Here is a 26,944-nt window from a genome sequence, read left to right as displayed (position 1 = left end):
CCCTTGTTCTACCACATGAATGCTTGTGGATGGTCATGCATAAATTAAGTTATCTAAGTATTTCTGCAAACAGGACATCTAAATCATGATTGTGAAGGTGTACACAAAAAACTAGAGGACCAATAATAGAATGTAATGCGTCCTCTTTGTGTGGATAAGGGATTCTTGGAGATGCCTTTCACTATTTATATAAACTGAACTTTCTAATGTCTTTAAATAAGTCTCAAAATCAACTAAGTCAGAATCCTGAACAATAGCAAAATTCAACCCTTGGGATAACAATGCAAGGTAATCTTTATTTAAACATATCAGGTGAGAATCATCACTGTCTTCAAGGGACATTCTCAACGCCTCCATGTTATTTGTTTCTTTTTCTCTGCCCTTTGTCCATAGTCTTTTTTTTATTTTTCTCCTGGAGAGTTTTTTGGCACATTATCAGATGTCTTCATCTGTGATGAGGTGATAGCACTAACAACTCGTCTTTAATGGAGTCTGGAGTCTGAGTCATCAAGAAATCTGAAATTCTACGTTGTATTTCCAGATTTCGGTTTAGTACTTTAAATGTGTTTTCTATTGGAGTTGGTCTTCCGAATGAAGATTTAAATTGTATCATAATCGTTTTTGTCACGTAATAACATTTATTTGCTGAAACTTGAAAATTAGGGCATGGAATGGATGGAGCGTCATTCAGTGCAGATAAAGTGTTTTATATTTTTTTGTAATGTGAATATATGGGGCCTATTTTTCAGTGGGATGAGATCTACTCATAATTTTCGGGCATCTATATCTAATTAAAGAGATTTTATTAACTCATTTTTGGTGAAGGATAAGAAAATTTATAATTTTTATCTTTGGCTTGAATACAAAACTCATTTGGTGAGAAATGTACTTGTCTTTGCATCACTATATTCCAAGAGTTATAACATTTTTAATCTTTTGTTGAGAGAGTTGTTGATGGGATGAGTTGTACTTTTTACATCTTCGAATTTTGCATTGGATGGGGGATTAGGAGACTTTTGTTCTTTTTTTAATGTTTCTTTTGTACTTGAAAATGTGTTAATTTGGACACTTGTTGAGTGCAATGTACTGCAATACTGATGTATTACAGCTGAATGCATATACACTGACAGGTACACTGTTGGATTGTGATTTTCAGCAAGGTCTAACAGGCATCTGCTAAAGGCAGCGGGGTGCTTCATCGGACCCCAGGGCTGCCACGGAAATAAATGGTACACCCTTGCTGGAGGGTGCTGGGTGAACAGTGAAAAAATATGACCTAAAGGGTTAAACAGCCATCATTGCAACTATAGCGATTCCATCTGTTACTGTGGAAGTCTGGCTATCATATACAGCCAGGATCCCTTGGATAGCAGCTGGGTGATCACCAAGATGTAACTGTATGTCACAGTGCAGTATTGAAAGGAGATTACACAGCTGTGGAAAGATTTGCCTAATTGCATTGTGTTAACATTTTGCTTAAAAAACACAATGCAATCAAATCTTCTCTCCACAACTGTTGAATTGCGTTTCAAAACGTAATGTAAATGCCATGCATGAACACACAATGAAGCTCATGCAAAAAAAAAAAACTGACAGCAGTAGGAGGCATCTTAGTGCTGTTCGTTTTTTTTTTTCACACAGAGTGCACAAACTTTTTTGTCGGAATTCGCATGAACTGACCTGAAAGGAGTTCCCAGAGATGCTTAGCACTTGTTGGCCCTTTTGTCTTCACTCGGCGGTCCAGCTCACCCCAAACCATCAATTGGGTTCAGGTCTGGTGACTGGTAGAGGTCAGGTCATCTGGCATAGCAACCCATCACTCTCCTTCTTGGTCAAATCGCCCTTACACAGCCTGGAGGTCTGTTTGGGTCATTGTCCTGTTGAAAAATAAATGGTGATCCAACTAAATGCAAACCAGATGGAATAGCATGTCTCTGCAAGATGCTGTGGTAACCATGCTACCACATGGTATGGTATCATACCAAACAGCCCCCTCTTGGTTATTTTAATAAAGCCACCCTCATCCCCATGGATTCCTTATGTGCAGCCTCGTGCCCCCCCCCCCCAACAGCCCTGGGCCCCGACACTTGACCAGTGCCCTGCTTCTCACAGTAAATTTTGATAAGACTATACTGTTAACTAATGTTCACCTTACTAACCCTCAGTTGCTATCTGTGAGGTTGAAATTTTATGTCAATTGAGTGAGAGGAAAAACATCCTCTTCGCCTAATGTGAATACATATTAACACCGCGATCCAGAATTTGCCCAAAAGTTATATGTAACACTAAACACACACACTCCTAAATAACGTTTTTATTTCACACCATCGCTCCATTATTTATACTTATGTTATGGCATTCTTACTCAAATTCTTATGAAGCACAGAAGGCTAAATTATTGCGCTGCTAATACAATGCACATATTGGGGCTTATTTACTAAGGGTTCAGCGGTCGCATTTCCGTCGGGTTTTTCAAAGTTTTCGGGGATAGCACCGCTGGGACAGGCATTTAGAAGGGGATTGTGTTGCATGCAATTGAATTTTGCGCATTGGCGCCAGCTTTCATGCGACAAGTCGGATTTATAGTCCGGTGTATGTCAGGGTTAAATGCCTTTCTATGTGAGTATCAGCTGTTTGTGCTCTATGTGAATAGACAGCACGTATGTTTAACATTTGCTCAATATCTGCCTTTCTGCAATGTTTTTGCACAGGAAATTCTCAGATACCTCACACAGAAAATTGAGCAAAAACTTTCTCCTGTAGTAACAATGGACCCACATACACCACCTCCTATGTGGTGTAGTTTTGCAATTAAATTTGCATTCTTTTGAAAATTCTGAGTTGATAAATGTGGTGTTGCACACTGTTGTATATTTTTTCTGCTATTGCGTGACTTTGGAGTTGCATTTTTTCCTCGCTAAAAAAACCCTGCAAAAACTATGTTTTCGCAAAAATTTGTGACACTTATACGCCAAGAAGATACATAGGACTAATGATAAATCTCCCCCATAGTTCTTTGTTTGGATTACAGTTGTGTAAGGAAGAGTATAACAATATATCTTTATGAAGTTCAGTACAATTTTTTCCAAAAATTGTTTGGCGCACCCTGTGGAATTAACATTACCTCTGCTGCATATTTTGGTGAATATACACACATGGAGTATGTATGAACTCCTCACATCTTACTATTTGTAAGAAATTTCCTTAATATAAGTATTCTAAGTTGCATGAAGGTTGCAGTATGTATGAATTACAAAGTTATTTTTGTACACATGGAAGGCTGTGTTTTCTGAAAAAAAAAAGATTGCGAAAGAGCTTTTTACCTTGTATGTTATATATTTATATACACATTTGTTGATTGCAAACAAATATTGCATTGTTTATGTTTTAGCATTTTGGGAGTATAATTTCTTGTTGATGTTGTGGTACATATAAATCTGCTTACTTTGACTTATTAGTTTTACATGAACCTCTATTTTGATGTGAGTTTTAAATGTGTGATTTATCAAAATATAATAACGGTTAATTTCAGTGTTAGCCCGGTAATGTAAAATAGCGCCCAAAGTCGCTAATGGCACCTTTTTGCCATTTTGACAAATATATAAAGTTCAATACAAAGTGATCAAAAGGGCGAGCAGTCCTCAAAACGGTAGCAATGAAATCGTCATAAAAAATTACACCACACACAGCTCCGTACACCAAAGTATGAAAAAGTTATTAGCACCAGAAGATGGCAAAATAAAGATTTTTTTTGTACAGGTTGTTTTAATTTTAGTAAATGTATGAAAACATTATAAAACCTATACAAATGGTATCCCCGTAATCACACCAACCCAAAGAATATAATAATAATCTTTATTTATATAGCGCCATCAAATTCTGTAGCGCTTTACAAATCATAGGGGACATATACAACTATATTACAATACAAATAACAAACAGTCATATGGAACGATAGGAGTGTTTGTTCTTTGTAATGTAATATAGTTGTAGTTCACTTAGTTCACTCAAATGATCCTGTGTTCACTGTTTTTATTCTATTCTTCACTGTTCTTCACATCTGCTAACTTTTCGGGAGATAATATATGCACGGAACAGTGAAGAATAGGTTGCAGATGTTTGCATACATCTGCTAACTTATCAGAAGACATTCTTTTTCAATTAAATAAAACATTTTATTCCCGAACCATGAAAAATGCTTGTGTCTCCCATTGACTTAAAAACATGCGTGAAAAACGCAAGAAAAACGCAAACAACACGCGCGTGAAAAACGCAAAAATGCTAATGACTCCAAGGAAAATGGAACAAAAACGCAGCCAAAAACGTCAGTTTTTCACGCATTGCACCCTGACGTGAAATGCAACGTTAGTGTGGAAGGGGCCTTAGGGAGTCTAAAACAATGGTATAAAAAAAATCGGAAAAACCCAGAAAAGTTCATATCACTTCCTTTTTCCTAGGTTAAAGGACACCTGTCATCAGGTCTGTGTCACTAGTCCTGTCACCTCTACCTGTTGGAGCAGCTCACAAGGATCCCATCCCAGCCTTTATCTAGTTATTTCATACATTAATCATTATAAAATCATCTATTCTTTATTATGTAAATGAGGCTGGTCACATGGTCAGAGGTAGTGATGTCACCCCTGTTCCCCCTCCCCTCTCCTCCCCCTGCTCATGTCTGTGTGTATTGTATAGTAAAGCATTGCTGGTGTGTGTATGTCATCTGCTGACATGCTGCATCCTCCTGATATACAGGTGAGAGACACAGACATCAGCTACACATGAATCTGACATGTTCTGCTGTAACATGGCTGCCTGGAGCTGCTGTATCTCTCCTATACACACACACACACAGGCTGCAGGGGGCGTGGCCACCAGCACCAGGAAGCACATCATTATACAGCCTCACACCATTATACAGGCTGTCAGTCAAGCACTGGGGGTGTGGCTGTGCCTCCCACTCATGAATAGAGTGGACAGCTTGAATATGCCAATGCTTCATTGGACATTTCACGGGTCATTTGCATACAGCTTTAGGACCTCATTGCTTAGGTTTACAGGCATGTAGAGGGACAATAAAGTGATAGAGGCAATGCTCTCTAATGGCAGTTTATGAAAATATATTTAGTTTAGGGGGGTTATTTTGCATGACGGGTTCTCTTTAAGTACAGTTAGACATCATCATGTCTCAAAATGCAAATCTATCAATGAAAAAAAATTATAATTCCATGTGGTAAATCCTGTACGCAAAAAAAAAAAAAAAGCCATCCACATTCAAATTGCCACTTTTCTGCCACACATAAAAACTTTAATAAAATTAAATGATCGTGCAGTCCCCAGAAATGGCGTCCATGGAAATGACAGCTTGTCACACGAAGTGACGTGTTGCACAGATCCATACACAGAAGTATGAAGAATGTATTGGTGTCAGGCTATGGCGATGCATCAAAAACATTATCGTCTTTTAAATCTATTATAAAATACAGTATCTCGGTGATCATACTGACCCAAAGAATGAATGGGATGTGTCATCTGAACCTCACAGTGAAAGCCATTAATATGACATAACAATTGGCTGCACAGGTTCTGCACTTTTTACATCTTCCAAATACACTGCATGGAATAGAAAATGGCGCAACTTGAAAGTACAACTTGTCTGGCAGAAACCATGGTAAGGCTCTGTTAAGGAAAAATAAATAAATGATTGCATTTGGGGGTTATGAAAACACAAGAAATTAAAAGGGCTGAGCGGTTAATGGCGCAGTGAGTAGCTGTGAGCCCTATGTCAGGTGACATCCTCCGGGCACATCCTCGGTACTGTACAGCAGGTGAGGGCAGCGCGTTCATCACCAGGACTTGTGCTATATCTCTCCCTACGTGTCCTCCCGCACATGACGAGACATGACTGCTGCAGGCAGCTCACAGAGACGTCATATACTTGGGAACCGAAACGGCGGCTGCAGGAGAGGCGGGACCGCACTGTCTCCAGGCTCGTACAGCAGTGATAGGACGTGTTATGTGGAGGCGCTGCGCCAGCTCGGGTGTACGTGGGTGCTAGTGTTATTGTTTCCTGTGACCTGGGTGACATCCCCTTGGGCGTGTCCGTGAATGACATTGCTACTATTGGGATAGCTGCTGTGTGCATACAAGGTCATCATAGCAGTGTCTGCCGGCACGGAGAGGTAAGTGCTCCTCATGGATTTGGGTGCTGTTTATGTCTATACATAGCAGGCGATGGTGTAGGGGGCGAGTCTTACACCTTAGTGTATTTTTTATCAGTATAATAGTAGTATGTTCATACATGGAGACATTCTATTAGATGTAGGGGGTGAGGCTTACACCTCAGTGTATTTATAGTAGGGGTATGTTCACTCATTGGGACATTCTATTTGTATGTAGGGGGCGAGTCTTACACCTCAGTGTATTTATAGTAGGGGTATGTTCACTCATTGGGACATTCTATTTGTATGTAGGGGGCGAGTCTTACACCTCAGTGTATTTATAGTAGGGGTATGTTCACTCATTGGGACATTCTATTTGTATGTAGGGGGCGAGTCTTACACCTCAGTGTATTTATAGTAGGGGTATGTTCACGCATTGGGACATTCTATTTGTATGTAGGGGGCGAGTCTTACACCTCAGTGTATTTATAGTAGGGGTATGTTCACGCATTGGGACATTCTATTTGTATGTAGGGGGCGAGTCTTACACCTCAGTGTATTTATAGTAGGGGTGTGTTCACGCATGGAGATTTTCTATTAGATGTAGGGGGTGAGTCTTACACCTCAGTGTATTTTTCATCAGTATAATAGGGGTATGTTCACACATGGAGACATTCTATTAGATGTAGGGGGTGAGTCTTACACCTCAGTGTATTTTTCATCAGTATAATAGGGGTATGTTCACACATGCAGACATTCTATTTGTATGTAGTGGGTGAGTATTTTTGTTTAATCATTGGCAGCAGGAAAGTGAAGCAGAGGATCTGGGATCTGTGTGCGCCTCTAGGTGTGTGGGTAACTTGAGCCATGTCCACACCCGTCACCTGTGAGAAAGTCACAAGAATAGTTTTCCAGTGATTAAGACAAGTTTGCCATATTGAATTCAGCATGAAAACAAAGATAATCCAATAAGTTGGTCATAGATATAGAGCAGGGGTCAGGAACCTTTTTGGCTGAGAGAGCCATAAGCGCCACATATTTTAAAATGTAATTCTGCGAGAGCCGTACAATATGTTTAAAGGGACACTGACAGAACAATGGCTCCAGCAGTCATTAGTACAGCAAGGAGTGTTCCTCCCCCTGTACTAAGCCGCCACTGGACCGAAACAACGGTAATTTGCTGTAAAATAAAAAATAGATAATTTACATTGGAGCTTGTGATGCAGCACATCTCGTCCAGCACTCTGGCTTCTTCTTAATATGCTGCCTGGATCTGGCTTCTTCCCACCTGATGATGAGAGATGCCGCTTTCAGGCATGCGCAGAAGAAGGAAGAGGTCAGAGTGCGAGGCGAGATGTCCTGCATGGCAAGCTCCAATGTAAATTATCTAGTTTTTATTTTTTATTTTACAGGGAATTACCATTATTTTGGTCCAGTGGCGGCTTAGTGCAGGCGGAGGAACACTCCTTGCTGTATTAATGACTGCTGGAGCCATTGTTCTGTCAGTGTCCCTTAAAAGTGTTGGTCTTAAATAAAGCAAACAAAAAAGAGGGTGCTCAGTCCCACAGGGAATTTGTAGCTTCAATTTACTAAATATCACTGACAAGCAGGAACAGGAGCTGCAGAACCTGCAGAATACACGCTACAGCCGCGGCAGAGCATCCCAATACACGCGCCATCCGGTGCTGAACCTCCCAATACACCCGCCATCCGCTGCAGAACATCCCCATACATGAGCCAACCGCTGCAGAACATCCCTATACACATGCCAACCGCAGCAGAACATCCTCATACATGAGCCAACCGCTGCAGAACATCCCTATACACATGCCAACCGCTGCAGAACATCCCTATACACATGCCAACCACAGCAGAACATCCCCATACATAACAAACCGCTGCAGAACATCCCTATACATGAGACAATCGCTGCAGAACATCCCTATACACGAGCCAACCTCTGCAGAACATCCCCATACATGAGCCAACCGCTGCAGAACATCCCTATACAGACGCCAACCGCTGTTGAACATCCCTATACACATGCCAACCGCTGCAGAACATCCCTATACACATGCCAACCGCTGCAGTACATTATAATACACATTTATTAAAGTATCTGCACCAGTTTTCTGGGGGTTTTGCACTGGATAGAACATCTTTGATGCAGAGGGTCTGCAGATGCAGGGATGCAGATGATGCAGAGGGGTCTGTAAGGGACACTTAGAAGCTTCATAGCTGCTCCTGCACACAGGACACTAAGGGGTTAAGGCAAAGTGTGAGGAGGCACTGGGGGGAGGGAGCACTTATCTCTGGATGATTCCCGGCTGCTGACTCCTTCCAGGTGCTGGATGTCTCTGAAGTATGCAGCTCTCTCCTCTGTCTGAATCTACCGCCTGCTACATCCATCCCCGTGATTGGCTGCAGGCAGACAGTCTCCTCCCCTCCCTCTCTCACACATGGAGGAGGCTGCTGCAGGGAGGGAGACGGAGGTGATGCCCCTAAATTAACCCCGCGTACCCCTACGCTGCTCTGCCGAATACATCCAGGGGCAGAACTACAGTCGGGGGCACAACAGGGGCGAGCCATAGGTTCCCGACCCCTGATATAGAGGCTTCCTATATGGCACGCGGACATTTAGATGATTCCAAGAAGAAGTGTGATATTCAGGATTTACACTGCACAGTCCACTGTATACTGACCTAATCTTTGTGTAAACAGAACGCATATGGATGTGTACATTGGCTGGTTCATTTTTACCTTTTTAAACAAATAAAAGAAACATGATGAGCTCCTAAAGAGTGAATATTTCCAGAAGTTGCAGTGAAGCATCCTCTATCAATTAGGCACAAGGGAAGACATTGGGCATATTGAAAACATAGATGTGGAGATGGCAGTGCATCCCGCAGCCGCTGTGCTCACTCACACATAATCTACAGGATTGCTACAGGATAAAGGGAAGTGAGTCACAATATTATCTTATCGGGGGCTCTCCATTTTTAGTGTAAAGAGGTGTGTAAAAATTAAAAAGAATGTTTCTTATGCATATGTTCTCATCAGCGGTGAGGGGATGATCCTTATCAGTACTATGGGAAGTCTATTTGCTGTAAACCGGAAAGTGCCCAGAATCCGGTACTGGTATATATACAGTTATTATTACATTTAACACTAACCCGCCTGCACCCCGCAAAAAGGAACGTGGTAAACAAATACATTTATCACATCCAAATACTTCTATATACAGTCATGCCCATAAGTTTTGAGAATGATACAAATGTTTATTTTTACAAAGTCTACTGCATCAGGTTTTATAATGACAATTTGCCTATATTCCAGAATGTTATAAAGAGTGATCAGCTTAAAGTCAATATTTGCCTAGAAAATGAACCCTTTCCCCAAAACACATTTCAACTTCATTGCAGGCCTGCCTTAAAAGTAGCAGCTAAGGCTGGTGCCACACGCACCACTTTGTCTGCGTTTGAAAAACAATGCCGGTGTTTTGCATTAAGTTAACGCAAAACACCGGCGGCTTGTTCCCAATCGTAGGCATTTCCACAGAAACGCCGATGCGGTCGGGCCGCCACCTGCCCCGGTGGGTGCAGCTTTGTTTGCGTTTGCAAACGCAGACAAAGCGTTGTGTTTGGCACCAGCCTAACATCGTTTCAGTGATTGCTCCATTAACACAGGTGTGGGTGTTGATAAGGACAGGGCTGGAGATCAATCTGTCATGATTAAGTAATAATCACACCCCTGGACACTTTAAAAGGAGCCTGGTGCTTGGCATCTTTGTTTCTCTTCTGTTAACCCTGGTTATCTCTAAAGAAACATGTGCAGTCATCATTGCACTTCACAAAACTGGCCTAACAGGGAAGAGTATCGCAGCTAGAAAGATTGCACCTCAGTCATCAAGGAGAGAGGTTCCATTGTTGCCAAAAATAGGCTCCAGGACCGTCTCTTAAAACTTTCAGCTTCGGGATTGGGCTACCAGCAGTGCAGAGCTTGCTCAGGAATGGCAGCAGGCAGGTGTGAGTGCATCTGCACGCACTGTGAGGAGGAGACTCTTGGAGCAAGGACTGGTGTCAATGAGGGCAGCAAAGAAGCCACTTCTCTCCAGAAAAAACACCAGGGACAGACTGATATTCTGCAGAAGGTACAGGGAGTGGACTGCTGAGGACTGGGGTAAAGTCATTTTCTCTGATGAATCCCCTTTCCCATCTGGAATCCCCATCTAGAAAACATCTTGTTTGGAGAAGACAAGGTGAGCGATACCACCAGTCTATTCTCATGCCAACTGTAAAGCACCCTGCAACCATTCATGTGTGGGGTTGCTTCTCAGCCAAGGGAATCAGCTCCCTCACAGTCTTGCCTAAAAACACATCCATGAATAAAGAATGGTACCAGAATGTCCTCCAAGCGCAACTTCTCCCAACCGTCCTAGAGCAGTTTGGTGATCAACAATGCCTTTTCCAGCATGATGGAGCACCTTGCCATAAAGCAAAGGTGATAACTAAATGGCTCAGGGAACAAAACATAGAAACTCCCCAGATCTTAATCCCATTGAGAACTTGTGGTCAAAAAACCAACAAATAGTGACAAAATGCAAGCATTGATTGTGCAAGAATGGACTGCTATCAGTCAGGATTTGGTCCAGAAGTTGATTGAGTGCTGCCAGGGAGAACTGCAGAGGTCCTGAAGAAGAAGGGTCAACACTGCAAATATTGACTTGCTGCATTCTAACTGTCATTCTGTCAATAAAAGCTTTTGTTACTCATAATATGATTGCACTTGTATTTCTGTATGTGATAAAAACATCTGACAAACACACATAAAAACCAGAGGGCAACAGATCATGTGAAAATATAATATTTGTGTCATTCTCAAAACTTATGGCCATGACTGTAGAGGGTTAGCTACAATGGTTCCAAATTTCATGGGGTGTCTTTGGATGGTATGTAAATCTATAGAGCTGCTTCTAATACTACCATCATTTACCCTTTCTCCATCTAGATTTTAATATGGCACCAGTCACAGTAAATAAAGAGGGGCAACATGAACATTCCCAGTCGGGGTAAGTACTCGCTGTGCCTATTGCTATTGCTCAGCTCATTCTACACAGTGAAGCATTGTGGGAAAATCAATATGGTAATCAATGATGCAAATCACAGATTTCTTTAGTAAATCATGAAATGGTTGTGGACACTGATCATGGAGAATATTCACATACAGTTAATAAAATACACTACTACACTGCAGTACTACACTGTAATAATATGTTGATACCTTGTAGTTAACATCTGGTAGAAAACCTAGTGAAAGAAAAGTCTACTGAATATGCACTTTGCCGTGGCTTTGCGATGTGGCTACTGGTTGTGTAAAGTTATAGGTGAAACAGCCTCATAAATCACAAGAAAATAGACGCAACTGCTGCTGATATAGTGGATACTTGATGGTCATCATACACTTAAATCTCGATCCAACGGGTTGGTGCTCTATTTACAGAGTTCAGTTTCGTATTGGAGTACTATAACTTCAGAATATAGAGACATAGAATGGCACTCACCTTTCCTGATTCAATAAATCAGTTATTATATTTTGATAGATCGGGCATTTGGGGACACGACAATACCTAACTTGTTTTTCCTTTTTATTTCTTTACTATTTTTCAGACTCCCTAGAGTATTTTAACCCTAGGTTGATTGATCCTGCCATACCACAGTATGGCAGTATATGTGGATATGTGAATCGCACATTGTAATGAATAGATTAAAACCAGACAGCCTCAGGTCTTCGAAAGACCCGAGGCTGTCATGGCAACCGATCACTGCCCCCCAGATAACGTCACAGGGAGCGGAGATCTTTACCAAGATGGTGGCGACTTCTTTTTGAAGCCACCGGCAGCTTTGCCGTGAGCCCTCTCCATTCACATATAGTCGGCACGTGACATACTACTGCATACTTGTCGGTAAAGAGTTGAACCAACATGGCTTAGGGATAGGGAGTGATGCAGAGGTGCTGTACAGGTTATACAAGTTATGGCTGTTTTGCGTGTACCACGCTTCTTCCGGCTTTTTGTGCTCATGTAACTGCCCCCTCCTAATTATACTGCCTTCAGGACCACCCATCTTGATACCACCATCAGAACCACCTACCATGATGTCATGGCCACTCCTTCCCCCATAGTTTACTGTGTAGAGCCATATTTACTATGCCCAAACCAGCTAAATGCAAAATAATTACTTGCCTATGGGGCTAAAAGCGCATGGGGACCTCAAAGGCCTCCTAGTACAATATCAGCTTATAATATTGTGTCTACATTTATCTATCAAACCTACAAAAACATTCCGACTTCCCAAAGCCTCCGGGAAAAGGGTTTTAAAGTGCAACATGCTGGATCAACTACCATTATGAATTATGATATTATACTAAGTGGTGGAAGCAGTGAAAGGGGAGGAGGAAGGGGGGAGAAAATGCGGAGGCGGAATACCAGTGGGAGCATAGTAGTTTAAAAATACTGTACATAGAAGTGTAATTAAAATGAACATGCAATATAGGTATCGAAAAAGACTTCAAATATACAAATAGCCCTTACAAAAACACACTCAAAGCATTGGACCTCAAGATCCATTTAGCTTCCTTTTGGAGTAGGGTGTGCTGCCTATCACCCACATTCTTTAGGGGTGGTACATGTTCAATAGCTGCAAAGCTCAAAATGTTTGGGCTTCATTATGAAGAAGCCTGGTCTACATGGTTTTTTAACCTGTTCGCCCCTTCTCCTGTTTTAATTGATCTCCGATACTCCCTAAGTCTAACAAAATAGGTTTCCTATGGTCTCCCTAATGTAGAAGCACTTACAGAGGCACATTATTAAATTAACGATGAACTCATTTCTGCATGTAAGAAATATCTTAATCCGGAACTTTTGGTCTCCAAATTCTAAAAATTTGGTCCTGAGGAATTGACCGCAAAAGCTATAATTGCTTTAGCTGGTTTGAGCATAGTAAATACGTGGGTGGTTCTGGAGGCAGTATAACTAGGAGGGGGGCAGTCACATAACCACAACAAGCCGGAAGAAACGTGGTACACGTGAAACGGCTGTGGCTTGTCTGTACAACACCTCTGCATCACTCCCTATCCCTAAGCCATGTTCATTTAACAAGCTGGAATAAAGATTGATTGAATCACCAGGAAGGGTGAGTGCCATACTATGTCACTCTGTTCTGATGAAACTTAGCCTCAGCTTTAGAAATCTTGTGTCAATTTACCAAATTGGTAAATCACAGCAAAAAGTCTTCAAGCAAAGAAATCTTCACCAAAGATTAATTGGATCCAATAGATTGCAGAGTTGTTTTCTGTTCTGGTATTTTTTCAGTCCCTCATCCCATCATCACAGGATTTGTAGACTGAATGTTTACCACAGAAGAAAGCAAGTGATTGAGAATATAAAGCTGTTCTCATGATGGAACATAATTAGAGACATTTCAAGTTAGTGTTCTGAGCACTGAAGGCAAGATTTCCCCACCTTTGTGACTTTATACAACCAATTTACATGTCGCTACAAAGATGATTTTCTAGATGATGCAAACAGACAGGTTAAACAGACAGAACTTTAATGCGGAAGCTCAGCTGTCCATAACCACGAGTTCTGTGGGTTTCTATAATATCATTTTTACAGAATTGTACAATATGTGATTGAGCTTTAAACATTAGTCTGCATTGGGAAAGGTCTTTTCTAAGTCTGCAGCTGCAATAGAGGACAGGCAGCTTGCATAGCCAATTGGACTACTCGTAGAGATAGAAGAAAAGCACTTATCCGGCTCTTTCTCCTCAGTCATTTTATCATAAAGGTTGGTAATGAGATGTGTAACCTAGATCAGCTCTGCATCACTAATTATGAACTATATATCTCTGCAGAAAACCTAAAGGAAATCTGACATCGAAATCTTCTAGCTCACTGCAGAAGTGCTGGGGGAACAGGGTGAGACAGTGTAACAGTCAGATCACAGAGGGACTGGGGTAGCTCATTAGCATAGGAAGGAGGCCATGGGTAACTAATATAAGAAGATAACCACAGTCCCAGTCCCTGTATCTATGAGTATGTTTCTCTGTTTATCATGCTTGATTTAGACCTCCCTTCACCTATAAAGAGAAATTAATTTTATTTTATATATTCAACAAGAGGAAGCTAAGCTGTTCTGCTAAACTTTTCTACAGGAAATATGACACGCCAAGAAAGTCTGTACTATTTAGTACATTCCTTGACCATAAATGTCAAGTATGGGAATTTTCTGAACTGACTCTTCCCGTGAAGCTTTTTATAAGCTATGCAAGTCAAAGGTTAACAGCTCGCTATTTTATGTTCCTGGAAGTGGTGATTCCATTCAGCAAACTAGTAATTGTACATTTTGTCTTCTTTGAACTTGTATTGTGGGACTGAAGGCGACACTCCAGGAAACATCCTTTTTCCGTTCCTGCAGCCCTCCCCTGATTGCAGCCATGAATAAGGTTGATTACCGAAACGCATAGGCTCCTCCTGCCGACCACCAGTATTTTTCTTCTTTTGCTGGATCATTTTTTAAATGTGTTTTTAAAAGAAAAAATACTGAGCCTAGTTCACATACAATGCAAAACACGGTATGGAAGGCCAACAAATTCACCAACCCAATCAAGAACAATAATATATAGGTGAAGGCATTTAAAACATAGCTTTTAATAATTCTATTAAAAAACAACAAAAAGAACCATCACATAATAAAAATCAATTAGCCATTCTTAAACAGCCTGTATATCCAAAGGATGCTGTATGTATCTAGGCAAACACAAACAGCACCAGGTACATGAACTCAAATGAATAATGAACTAGTGTCATCCACATCTGGAAGCAAGGTGAACCTATTATGCATACACAGATAGCATAAACATATGATCACTAGAACACATTAGATAAGGTCATAGGACATGTTAAGATCTCACCTATCCAGCAGAGGTCCAGCAGGGAGTGAAGAGGAGGGCCATTAGTGGTGTAGTCATAGGCACTTCTAGGTCAGGAAAGAGATGAATGCACAGCCCCTATTGTGCCCTATACTATACTCGCCCTCATATCCCGAAAAATGCTCCCGTCCTTACAAGGACGGTCCCAAGTTGTCCCTAATGGTAGGACTGCCCTAATATGCCCTATACATCCAAAGACAACAGCGTTCACGACGCGTTTCTGGTACCACATACAGTGTAACCTTCATCAGGGGAAACTGAGACATAAAGTTGTGCTGCAAGGGAACTAACAGTAGTCAGTAATATGGATCAGCAGTGGCATGGCCCATTCCTGTAGCAGCCACATAGTCCTACAAATAGCTTTATAAAGGGTATTCATGACTAGGTATACTCCCACCCAGTCCATGTACCTCATCCCTTATTGGTAAAAATGTCTTTATGGGACGTAGGCATCACAGAACACATAAGCCAATTATTAGCAGGTTTACAATATACTTATTGTGATGGTATAGCAGGGGCGGTTCCTTATACAAACATAGCAATTGTTCACTAACCCCCCTATGATGATTCCCGTCATCACATAAACATCTCCACGTGCTGTGAGACGCCGGCGCCCCACTACCGGTATCGCCAGCATGGTGTGACGTCACTTCCGGTATCGCCGTAATGTCACTTCTGGTATCGGCATACTGGTGAGACGTCACGTCCGGTGTCTAGGGGTGCCGCGTCATCAGTTTCCAGTTGTCATGGAGATGTAGGGGCGGGGTAGAGTTGCGACCAAGTACCAATCTACTGGTCGCCCTGTATCCACTGTATGCAAGTAAGATCAGTAGATATATATATATAAATGCAGACCGTGGATACTGGAGGCGATAGAGGGTGTAGAAAAAACATTATTTCGTATCCACTACATGGATTCTGTCCCTAAGAGGTATTTCCACCGGATTCATATCCTATGCTCCCGATATTTACATGGGGAGTATTCTACTCACACGGGAGGATCCTGGTTGTCCATCACCCGAGTCCTTATACCACCCAGTATATATTACCAAGAGCAATGACTTTAACACATCTAGCCAGTGGGACCTCTTAATCATAAGGAAAAAAGACACTCACTGTCAAGGAGATATTAATTGTGAATGTATAAGATGGGTTTAACAACGGGGTAATTACAAACTTTGTTTAAATATTTGGCATCTATTGAAGCGTCCAGGCAGCTTTTATAACATCCTGGAGCTTTAACAGCCTGATAACCTCTGAACTGAAGACTGGTCTGTTCAGACCCCAAAGGACATTTGGTCTCCCTACCCCCCCCCCCTTCTGCATCAGGATTTGGAAACAAAGAACTGTTTAAATATTCCTGGACTCTCCCCCCTCATTAACACTTTGCCCAATCGTGAATGACCCTCTGGACTAATTAATGAATGGGAGGTTCTGAAATCTGAACCAAACTGAGAAGTTATAAAACAATATGAAATCCAAGAATTGGTGTTCACATTTTGGGGGCTGCTTGACAAGCTGAGTGTGTCCCTTATTTCTCCCACCGCTGCCAACCAATTTGTCACGGCGAGGACGCCGCCGCCTCGTCACGTGACGTGGGGTGCAACTGTATGGGTTAATTTAGCCTACTCAAACTTGCTCCCACCGCTGCCAACCAATTTGTCACGGCGAGGACGCCGCCGCCTCGTCACGTGACGTGGGGTGCAACTGTACGTGTTAATTTAGCCTACCCAAACTTGCGCTCACCTTTCACTCAGGACACAAATTGAGCCTAAATAACACCTCATACAGCTCCAGCACCAGACCAGACCCACTGCCACCACTTATTGCATTTATACCGGGACCAATAAGTATCCCACTCTACATCAACTCTTGCTCTCAAGCAGTCAGCTTGTCACACTCAGCACTTTAGCAGTCACACAGCTAAGCACACTTCACAAGGCTATGAGTTCGCAGAGCATACAGGGACCAAAATTAAAGTGAAAAGCTTTAATTGCAAAAAGTTGATCAGTGCATAAAAAGATATTAAAAACAAAAGAATTACAAAATAAAATGACACACAACACGGCAAAACAGTTATAAAATAAAAAGGGAGAAAAATAACAGAAACTTACAAACTTATAGTAAATCCTGATCCCTGGAGGTGGGAGAAATAAGGGACACACTCAGCTTGTCAAGCAGCCCCCAAAATGTGAACACCAATTCTTGGATTTCATATTGTTTTATAACTTCTCAGTTTGGTTCAGATTTCAGAACCTCCCATTCATTAATTAGTCCAGAGGGTCATTCACGATTGGGCAAAGTGTTAATGAGGGGGGAGAGTCCAGGAATATTTAAACAGTTCTTTGTTTCCAAATCCTGATGCAGAAGGGGGGGGGGGTAGGGAGACCAAATGTCCTTTGGGGTCTGAACAGACCAGTCTTCAGTTCAGAGGTTATCAGGCTGTTAAAGCTCCAGGATGTTATAAAAGCTGCCTGGACGCTTCAATAGATGCCAAATATTTAAACAAAGTTTGTAATTACCCCGTTGTTAAACCCATCTTATACATTCACAATTAATATCTCCTTGACACTCACATTTAGAGTTGTTTTTTTGAATGGTTTGAAGCAAAGACATATCCAAAAAAGGACTATACTAATATAATAGATATATCCCACAGTCTAGATATTTCAAGGAGAAGATACTTTGATACGGAGATCAAGTTATTAGTGAAGAGATTACTGTTAAGTATCAGAGATGGTAATCTTCACTAACATAAAGTAAAATCAAATAAATGATGCATAGGATACGTTCTCATTAAGGCCCTTAGGGGACACTGTGTCACACCAGAAGATCCATTTGGCTTCCCTCTGTAGGATCAAACGGTCCCAATCTCCTCCCTTGGGTTTGGGTGTACCACGTCGATGCCCATGAACCTAATGTTATTGATATTGCCTGCATGGCATTGATTCATATGGCGTGCAACCGGAGTATCACGATTGTGGGTGATATCCCCTAGGTGTGCCCCAATCCGACGTCTCAATTGTTGTTTAGTTTTTCCTATGTACTCAAGTCCACACGTACATACTGCCCTATAAATCACCCTGCATGTGCGGCAGTTGATAAAGAGCCGTATGACATAGGTTTTTCCTGTCACTTTTGATGTGAACTCCTTGCAAGTTTGCATCACAGGACATGCAACACACCCACTACATCTGTGGCTACCACTCACATCTGAAGTCAACCAGGTGTGTTGTATAGGTGCCACAAAATGACTCTCTACCAGGCGATCCCTCAGGGAGCGTCCCCTTCTGTATGTCACCTGTGGGGTCTGGGTCCTGTAAGTCTGGGTCCATGCCCAGAATAGACCAATGTCGGTTTAGAATCTGCCTGATAAGGCCTGCATCACCACTATATGTAGTTATCATTCTAATGGGTTCTTTCACCGGAGGATCTTCACGCACTGTGTTAAGCAGAGAAGATCGATTACTCCGCAGTGCGGTCTTATAGGCAGTTCTAAGGATACCGTCCAGAAACCCCTTCTCCAAGAATCTACACCTGAGATCAGCAGCTTGTTTTTTGAACTCTTCCTCCGAAGAGCAATTACACCTAAGTCTCAGGTATTGACCCCTGGGGATGCCACGTCTCAGTGGGAGGGGATGGCTACTTTCCCATATGAGTAAGGCATTTGTGGCAGTGGATTTCCTGTATACCGTGGTTTGTATCCTCCCATCATGGTCTTTACTAATCATAACGTCCAGGAATGGTAATCGATCTTCATGTATCTCAAAAGTAAAGTGTAATCCAATATCGTTGTTGTTAAGTGATGTCACAAACTGTTCAAAGTCCTTTTTGGGTTTATTCCAGATAACAAAAATATCATCAATATACCTAAGCCATATTTCTATCCCTCCGGTGCTCTCCTCATTATCCCCAAACACCATCGTTTCCTCCCACCAGCCCAGGAGCAAGTTGGCGTAGGTAGGGGCACATGCCCACCCCATCGCCGTGCCCCTGAGCTGGTGGTAGATCTACCACTGTGGAGTAATCGATCTTCTCTGCTTAACACAGTGCGTGAAGATCCTCCGGTGAAAGAACCCATTAGAATGATAACTACATATAGTGGTGATGCAGGCCTTATCAGGCAGATTCTAAACCGACATTGGTCTATTCTGGGCATGGACCCAGACTTACAGGACCCAGACCCCACAGGTGACATACAGAAGGGGATGCTCCCTGAGGGATCGCCTGGTAGAGAGTCATTTTGTGGCACCTATACAACACACCTGGTTGACTTCAGATGTGAGTGGTAGCCACAGATGTAGTGGGTGTGTTGCATGTCCTGTGATGCAAACTTGCAAGGAGTTCACATCAAAAGTGACAGGAAAAACCTATGTCATACGGCTCTTTATCAACTGCCGCACTTGCAGGGTGATTTATAGGGCAGTATGTACGTGTGGACTTGAGTACATAGGAAAAACTAAACAACAATTGGGGCGTCGGATTGGGGCACACCTAGGGGATATCACCCACAATCGTGATACTCCGGTTGCACGCCATATGAATCAATGCCATGCAGGCAATATCAATAACATTAGGTTCATGGGCATCGACGTGGTACACCCAAACCCAAGGGAGGAGATTGGGACCGCTTGATCCTACAGAGGGAAGCCAAATGGATCTTCTGGTGTGACACAGGTTCCCCTAAGGGCCTTAATGAGAACGTATCCTATGCATCATTTATTTGATCTTACTTTATGTTAGTGAAGATTACCATCTCTGATACTTAACAGTAATCTCTTCACTAATAACTCGATCTTCGTATCAAAGTATCTTCTCCTTGAAATATCTAGACTGTGGGATATATCTACTTTATTAGTATAGTCCTTTTTTGGATATGTCTTTGCTTCAAACCATTCAAAATAACAACTCTAAATGTGAGTGTCTTTTTTCCTTATGATTAAGAGGTCCCACTGGCTAGATGTGTTAAAGCCATTGCTCTTGGTAATATATACTGGGTGGTATAAGGACTCGGGTGATGGACAACCAGGATCCTCCCGTGTGAGTAGAATACTCCCATGTAAATATCGGGAGCATAGGATATGAATCCGGTGGAAATACCTCTTAGGGACAGAATCCATTTAGTGGATACGAAATAAAGTTTTTTCTACACCCTTTGTCTCCTCCAGTATCCACGGTCTGCATTTATATATATATATACATATATATCTACTGATCTTACTTGCATACAGTGGATACAGGGCGACCAGTAGATTGGTACTTGGTTGCACCTCTACCTCGCCCCTACATTTCCATGACAACTGGAAACTGATGACGCGGCGCCCCTAGACACCAGAAGTGACGTCTCGCCATTATGGCGATACCAGAAGTGACGTTACGCCGATACCGGAAGTGACGTCACACCATGCTGGCGATACCGGAAGTGGGGTGCCGGCGTCTCACAGCACGTGGAGATGTTTATGTGATGACGGGAATCATCATAGGGGGGTGAGTGAACAATTGCTATGTTTGTATAAGGAACCGCCCCTGCTATACCATCACAATAAGTGTATTTTAAACCTGCTAATGATTGGCTTATGTGTTCTGTGATGCTGTTAGGGATTTTTATGCAGGGCCCCAACAGCCCTCTTGACTTTTGTAAGGTGAGTCCTAATTAACCCTTTCATGATTGAACATAGAGACCAAGACATACGTCAATCTCTTAGTCAAGATCTTCTCCTCTTTAATAATCAAAATGCATAATATATATCAGACAGAAGAGTCATCAAAGGGGTGTTGTATGAATGGAGATAAGGACTTAGATTCTATTGGCCATTATGTTTTTGTACCAGCACATTCAGGGAAAAATGACTAGGCCTTGTTTACAGCCATGCTTATCTACACAATGGCTCCTAGAAGCTTCTTCATAACCAAAATAAATAACAAGAATACAGAGGCCCAAAGGACGCTAAGAAATGCCAAGGATATTGTGAAAAGGCAAACAACAGTTTAAGTGAGAAAAACAGCTGAATTAAAACATTTAACTCTATAGCTTCTAAGAGGGAAGCATAACGCCCCCCCCAAGGTGGCCGCTGTATCTAAGATGGCGGACAGTAGTCAAGATGGCGTCCGAAACCAGTGCGACCTCCTTAACAATTCCCCCCTTTTGAGCTTTGCTGGCCTGTAACTCCATCCTGAGCGACCTCCTCAAGCTCCAGGTACCCACAGGTAGGCTAAGCCCGTACCTGCTGGACTTGTTAACTCTTCACCAGATCCCCTGGAGGCTGGTCACTCAGGGGTTACAGGCCCGCACACTCAAATCACATCACTGAGTCCCCATAGTCCATAGGTTTGTAAACAGGCAGCATCATCCTCCGCTCCGGGCACTTCTCCTGTCGTGGTTCTTACCGCTTGGACGGCCATCTGGGACACGGTGGACTTGATGAGGGGGACCACACAGCATGCCATAAGTGACAAGAACAAAATCACAATCCCCAATATCACCCCCACTTAAAGGAAACCCTTCCAATCCCCCAACCACAAAGTGAAGGGCAAAGTGTCCACCCCAGAGTTTCTCTTGAGGTCCCTAGACAGTCCTTCAATCTTTTCACGAGCATGGGTAATGGATCCATAGAGGGCGATGTCATCTGGGATGTATATGCGACAAGCCACTCCCACCATCTTACAGACTCCTCCCTTCTCAGCAAGGGTCATGTCCAAAGCCATGCGGTTCTGGGAAGCATCTCCGATATAATTCCCAAATCTCTCTAGCTTCACAGACGTGGCACTGGTCAGCAGGACTTGGAAAGGACCATCGTAGCAAGGCTCCAGACTCTCTCTCTGGTGTCTCTTTACCACCACGTAGTCTCCAGGCTTCAGGTTATGCATCCTGAGGTCTCTGTCTGGATCTGAAAAAGGAATCAGAAACACTTTTGTGGAGCTTTTCCAAGGCCTGGCTCAACTGTGTGGCATGTTCCACCTGGTTTCCTGCCATCAGCTATAGGGTCTGTGGGAAGTAGGGGCTTAGTCTGGGTGCACAGCCAAAAAGAAAAGTACTTCAAAGGGGGACAATCCCATCTTTCTGTTGGGGGTGGTCCTAACTGAATGGTGGGCAGCAGGAAAGCACTCTTTTCTTCCATGGCCTCCTGGATCTCTAACTTAAGAGTGCCGTTTAGTCTTTCAATCCCACCACTAACTTGGGGATGCTAAGGGGTGTTCAGGGCCTGTTCTACACCCAGGAGGGACAAGGTTTCAGGTCTTTACCTGTCCAGTGAAGTGGGTTCTGCGACCGGACTCTATGGTCTCTGGAAGTCCAAACCTGCAGAAAAAATCTCACTCACCAACTTCTTTGCCTCAGCTCTGGCAGTAGCCTTGGTCATGGGAGAAGCTTCTGGCCACCCTGGAAAGAGATCAATGCACACAGGCACGTACTCCTACGTACCACTTTTTGGTAGCTAGATAAAATCCATCTGCAGTCTCTGGAAGGGATACAGCAGCTTAGGTGTCACCTTCTGCGGGGTCTTTACCACCTTACCCGAGTTATGGCGGGCACAGACTATACAGGCTTTCACTAGTCTAGTGACAGGGGTAGTAATGCCCGGGGTAAACCACTTGCGGTTTACGAGCACTAGCATGGCCATTTTGGATATGTGTGTGTCCGTGGGCTACTTGACTTACTGTCGGGTGCAGGGCTCCGGGCAGGCACACTCTCTCTCCCAGCATCCAGGTCTCATCGGCATCTGGGCTCCAGCTTTCCTCCACACTTCCTTCACTTCTGATGACACTCGGGCCACCAGGGACTGGAACACCTGTGGATCAAACTTTTATCTCAGAACTCACCGCTGAGACTTCAGGACAGTCTCTGGGTTCCATCTGTGCAGCTGCCTTCGCCATCCCGTCGGCCACATACTTGCCCTTGGCTTGTGGAGTTACCAAATTGTGTGTGCTTTTAGTTTTACTATCCCCACCTCTTATGGAAGTAAGAGAGCATCCATGAGCTCTTTAACCAGCGTGCCATGCTTAAAGGGGGTCCCTGCAGAGGTGAGGAAATCTCTAGCCTTCCATAAGGGTTCATAGTCGTGTTTAGACCCCAGAACTATACCTTGAGTATAGATGTTATCTTTTACCTTCCACCAGCTGTAGAGCTTCCCTGAGTGCCGTCACTTCACCTCCTGCGCTGACCTGTGTGGAGGGAATGGTTCTGCTTGTACTACCTCATGTGCACCACTGACCACTGTATATCCAGTGTAGAACCGTCTGTCTTCTCCTGCAGACCTGGAGCCATCTATGAGAAAAAACTCAACATCTGGGTTAATCACCCTTCTCTCCCCCCTCTCTGAATCCTGGAAGACTGGCGATAGAATGAAGGATTCAGAGCTGTGCACCTTATCAGTGTATCCTGGGGCATCAGGAGTGCACACTGGAGTCTGAGCTGTCTGGCCTTTGCTCAGATGCTTGGGCTGTACTTGGGTGAGGACACTGTGCAAGGTATGTGGGGTTTGCACTGCATCTGAATGATCTAGGGTCTAGGATCAGCTTACTGGCCTTGCTGAGCAGATTGCTGGCTGCAGCTACTGATACATGAGGGGCCACCACGTTCCTGGGCTAAGACACCTGTCTCCTAGATACTCCGTGTAAAATAAAATAAAAGGTCTGGTTCAGTGGCATGTGCCTAAGGCCGGGGCAGACAGGATTTGCCAGCTTAGGGCTATGGAATGCATCAATTGCCTCCTGACTAAGGGCAAATGGGGAAGAGGCAATTCAGTCAGAAAGGGGCAGCATTGGGCTGGAGGCAGCAGACTTATCCCAGGCTGCAGGAGCTGGCCAGTCCTAGAAACATGTGAAGAGGCTTAGGGCCTCAGGACAGGGGCACATTCTGGACTGCCAGCTTTCTTTCCTCTGTCAGGTATCTGCCTGTGGCTGAGAAGCAGTGGCCTAGGAAGACCACCTTCTCCTGGCAATACCGGAGCTTGTCTCTGGAAACTTTGCAACCCTTCTGGAACAGAAAACACATAAGGCCAATAAATGCATCCTGGCAAACAAAAACAGTAGGTCCTCCGCATACTGAAAAGGAGAACATCCAGTAAGGGGCTAGTCTGCCAGTCTACTCCCTGTTGGGCCGTGGGGTACTGGCTGGGTGAGTTTTACCCCCCTTGTGGGAATCTGCACCAGGTATACTGGAATACTGAACTGGTAAAGGCAAATAGGTACTGGCAATTTTCATGTAGGGGCACAGAGAGGAAAACATTTGCCAAATCAATAACAGTGAATAATATGTCACTCTCAGGGACTGCTGCCAGTTTGGGCTAGGGACCACTGGGCTTCAGTACACTCATTGGCAGCTTAGAGGTCATAGACTATGCTACATGTATCCGGCTGTTCTTTCTGAGTCTTTTCTTGACCGGGAATGGGCTAAAATCATCATCGGACTAGCAGAGGAGAATTCTACAATGAAAGGCGATAACTCTGTTTGGGGGGCTGTTCTCGCTGACATCCTTGTCCATAACCACCCCCCTTGTCCTGCCCTGTCGGGGCCGTCTCCGCCACTCACTACAGTAATGTCTCCTCCCCGCAACGCCCACTTGGGTTGGTCGGTTGAGACTTCCGGAGATGTTGTCAATCTCACTTTGGCGTGGTCTGTGAAACATCCTCTATTCCCTCTGAACGTCAATGTCAGAGTCCCTCCACCACATCTCCAGCCCAGTGTTCTGTGCTTCCTATAAAGTTCTGGCCAGACTCCAACGTCTCAATAAAATCCAGGTACACTTAAGATGTTTTTTAATCAAAAGGGAACAAAAGTCAGTCATAGGCTCTGTAATACAGTTGGGGGCTCATTCTTGCTTAGTCTGTTCATGGGGTACACAGGAGGACATCACATCATACTGTATCCCTGTTCCACAACCAAATAAATTCCTTCAAGTCTTTTTTAGATTGTCAGGGAGAACTCTAAACGCAGCGATCTACCCCTCCCAAATGTAAATGTTCTCACTAGCCTGTAAACCACGAGATAACAGAACACAGATTCCAAGCAACTCAATATGGAGAAATTCAGTTTTCCGTGAACATCAAGGTCACTATCGTCTCTCTCGTAGATAAGAAAGACACAGCACATGTCAGTTCTTCACAAAACAAAACGCAGCTCCAACAGCCCCCACCCTTTTGTTAACCCCTTAAATGCCAGAAAGCAGGTACCGGAGACATTGTAACACTTTTTCATAGTAATTTTTCTCTAATTGTCGGGATCAATAAATTTTAATAATACTCAAACAAGCATGGTCAGCTGTTATCCTACAAAGCCCCACAACAGCTTTTATGGCTGCCAACAGCAATCAACTTTCAGGGACTTAAAGGGAATATAACTTAAAATGGCCGCCACTGAAAAATAAACTGTCTTAAGATGGCCGCCACTGAAGAATGGTAGGGGTGTCATCTTCTCTAACCACCAGATACAGGGGTGGAGTCTGGATTACAGGGGCCATTTTTCACTCCAAGGAAAATATAATAAAATCTCTTTTTCTCAAATTCTTTCCACATCAAAAACTTTGAAATGTCCCTTATCGCCTGTCTCTTTCTTCAATGGGCACTCTGAAGGATTCCTGTCACTCCGTCCTGGTCCGTCCGTCAGTCAGAGGCTCTAAGTGTCTGTTTTGCAAATCTGATCAAGTTTTCTCACTTGTACAATCATCAGATCATCTGACACATCCCAAAACCTTCAAACCTTCAATATTACTTTTCATTTCAACACAAAACTACCAGCCTTATGTCCGATCATGTCAACTTGCACTTTTCCATCAGTCCTACTGAACTCAACAACCTTCTGTCTCTGTGCATCTTTACCCTTCATGTGGGAACCAATCTTCCTTCTTGCCTATGTCTGCAATGCAACGCACTTGGCTCAATTCCAATTCCCTTTGCTGTGCTCTCTGTATCTACAACTACGATACCGTTACAGGGACACATCCCCAAAGATTCAGCGGATGCCAACATCTCGATTTATTGACAAACAAAGAAACTAGCTACCAGAGAATATCTCACAAAGGACGCTACACCAAGCCACTGCCTGACTAGACTGACTAAAACATGCCGCCATCCTCCACTAGTTCTCACAGCCACACAAGACCGCTCAGACTCCCGAAGAAAGTCTAGCGCTCACCTGATCAGGGCGGGTCTCCGCAATCTGAACTCTGTCACAATCTATGGGAAAAACCAGTCCCAAACAAACAGTATCCCAGACACTATGATAATCCGACTACCACAACAGAATATCTCCCACTCTAGCATTGCAGACATCTAAGGGTTACTCCTTCCCGTCTCACAGTTTCAGCTAACATCACAGACTGTCTGACCATCCGTCAGTCTCTGTCCAGTCTCTGTCCATCACCTTACAAAGTGGTTCTTTGCCAAAAACTCTGAGCTTAGGTTACAGTGAACAACAGTGGCAAATACATAACACAGAGACAGTCTTACCCGGTCCGTCCAACCAGTGAACCAGAAGTGACATATCAAGGTAGACAAGAAAAATTAATATCTTACCCTGAGAGCTCTCTGGTCAGTTCTGTTCACCGAGCCGGCGGGGACACTTCACGGAGGCTGCCTCGGTGTTGTTGTTGTTTACTTCTAAGCCCAACCAGGAAAGGACGCCAAATATTGTTAGGGATTTTTATGCAGGGCCCCAACAGCCCTCTTGACTTTTGTAAGGTGAGTCATAATTAACCCTTTCATGATTGAACATAGAGACCAAGACATACGTCAATCTCTTAGTCAAGATCTTCTCCTCTTTAATAATCAAAATGCATAATATATATCAGACAGAAGAGTCA

At 43.4% G+C, this 26,944-nt stretch overlaps 1 protein-coding gene across 3 annotated transcripts in view; it reads left to right on the top strand.

The window, feature by feature from the left end:
• Positions 1 to 5,534: 5,534 nt before the first annotated feature.
• UPP1 (uridine phosphorylase 1) overlaps positions 5,535 to 26,944 on the top strand; it is a 40,456-nt gene continuing 19,046 nt past the window's right edge. Inside the window, exons 1-2 of one of the 3 annotated variants that reach the window (XM_072153106.1) lie at positions 5,535 to 5,668; positions 11,166 to 11,226. In XM_072153106.1, coding sequence (XP_072009207.1) covers positions 11,174 to 11,226 — 53 coding nt within the window. In that variant the 5' untranslated portion in view covers positions 5,535 to 5,668; positions 11,166 to 11,173. Of the gene's footprint in view, positions 5,669 to 5,830; positions 6,180 to 11,165; positions 11,227 to 26,944 lie in introns of those variants that run through there. The other 2 variants (XM_072153107.1, XM_072153105.1) reach the window with 2 other exon arrangements.

Source organism: Engystomops pustulosus, chromosome 5, assembly GCF_040894005.1.
Source record: "Engystomops pustulosus chromosome 5, aEngPut4.maternal, whole genome shotgun sequence".
Taxonomy (NCBI): domain Eukaryota; kingdom Metazoa; phylum Chordata; class Amphibia; order Anura; family Leptodactylidae; genus Engystomops; species Engystomops pustulosus.
Note: the sequence above shows the minus strand (reverse complement) of the source record. Positions and strands in the feature narration are given on the sequence as shown.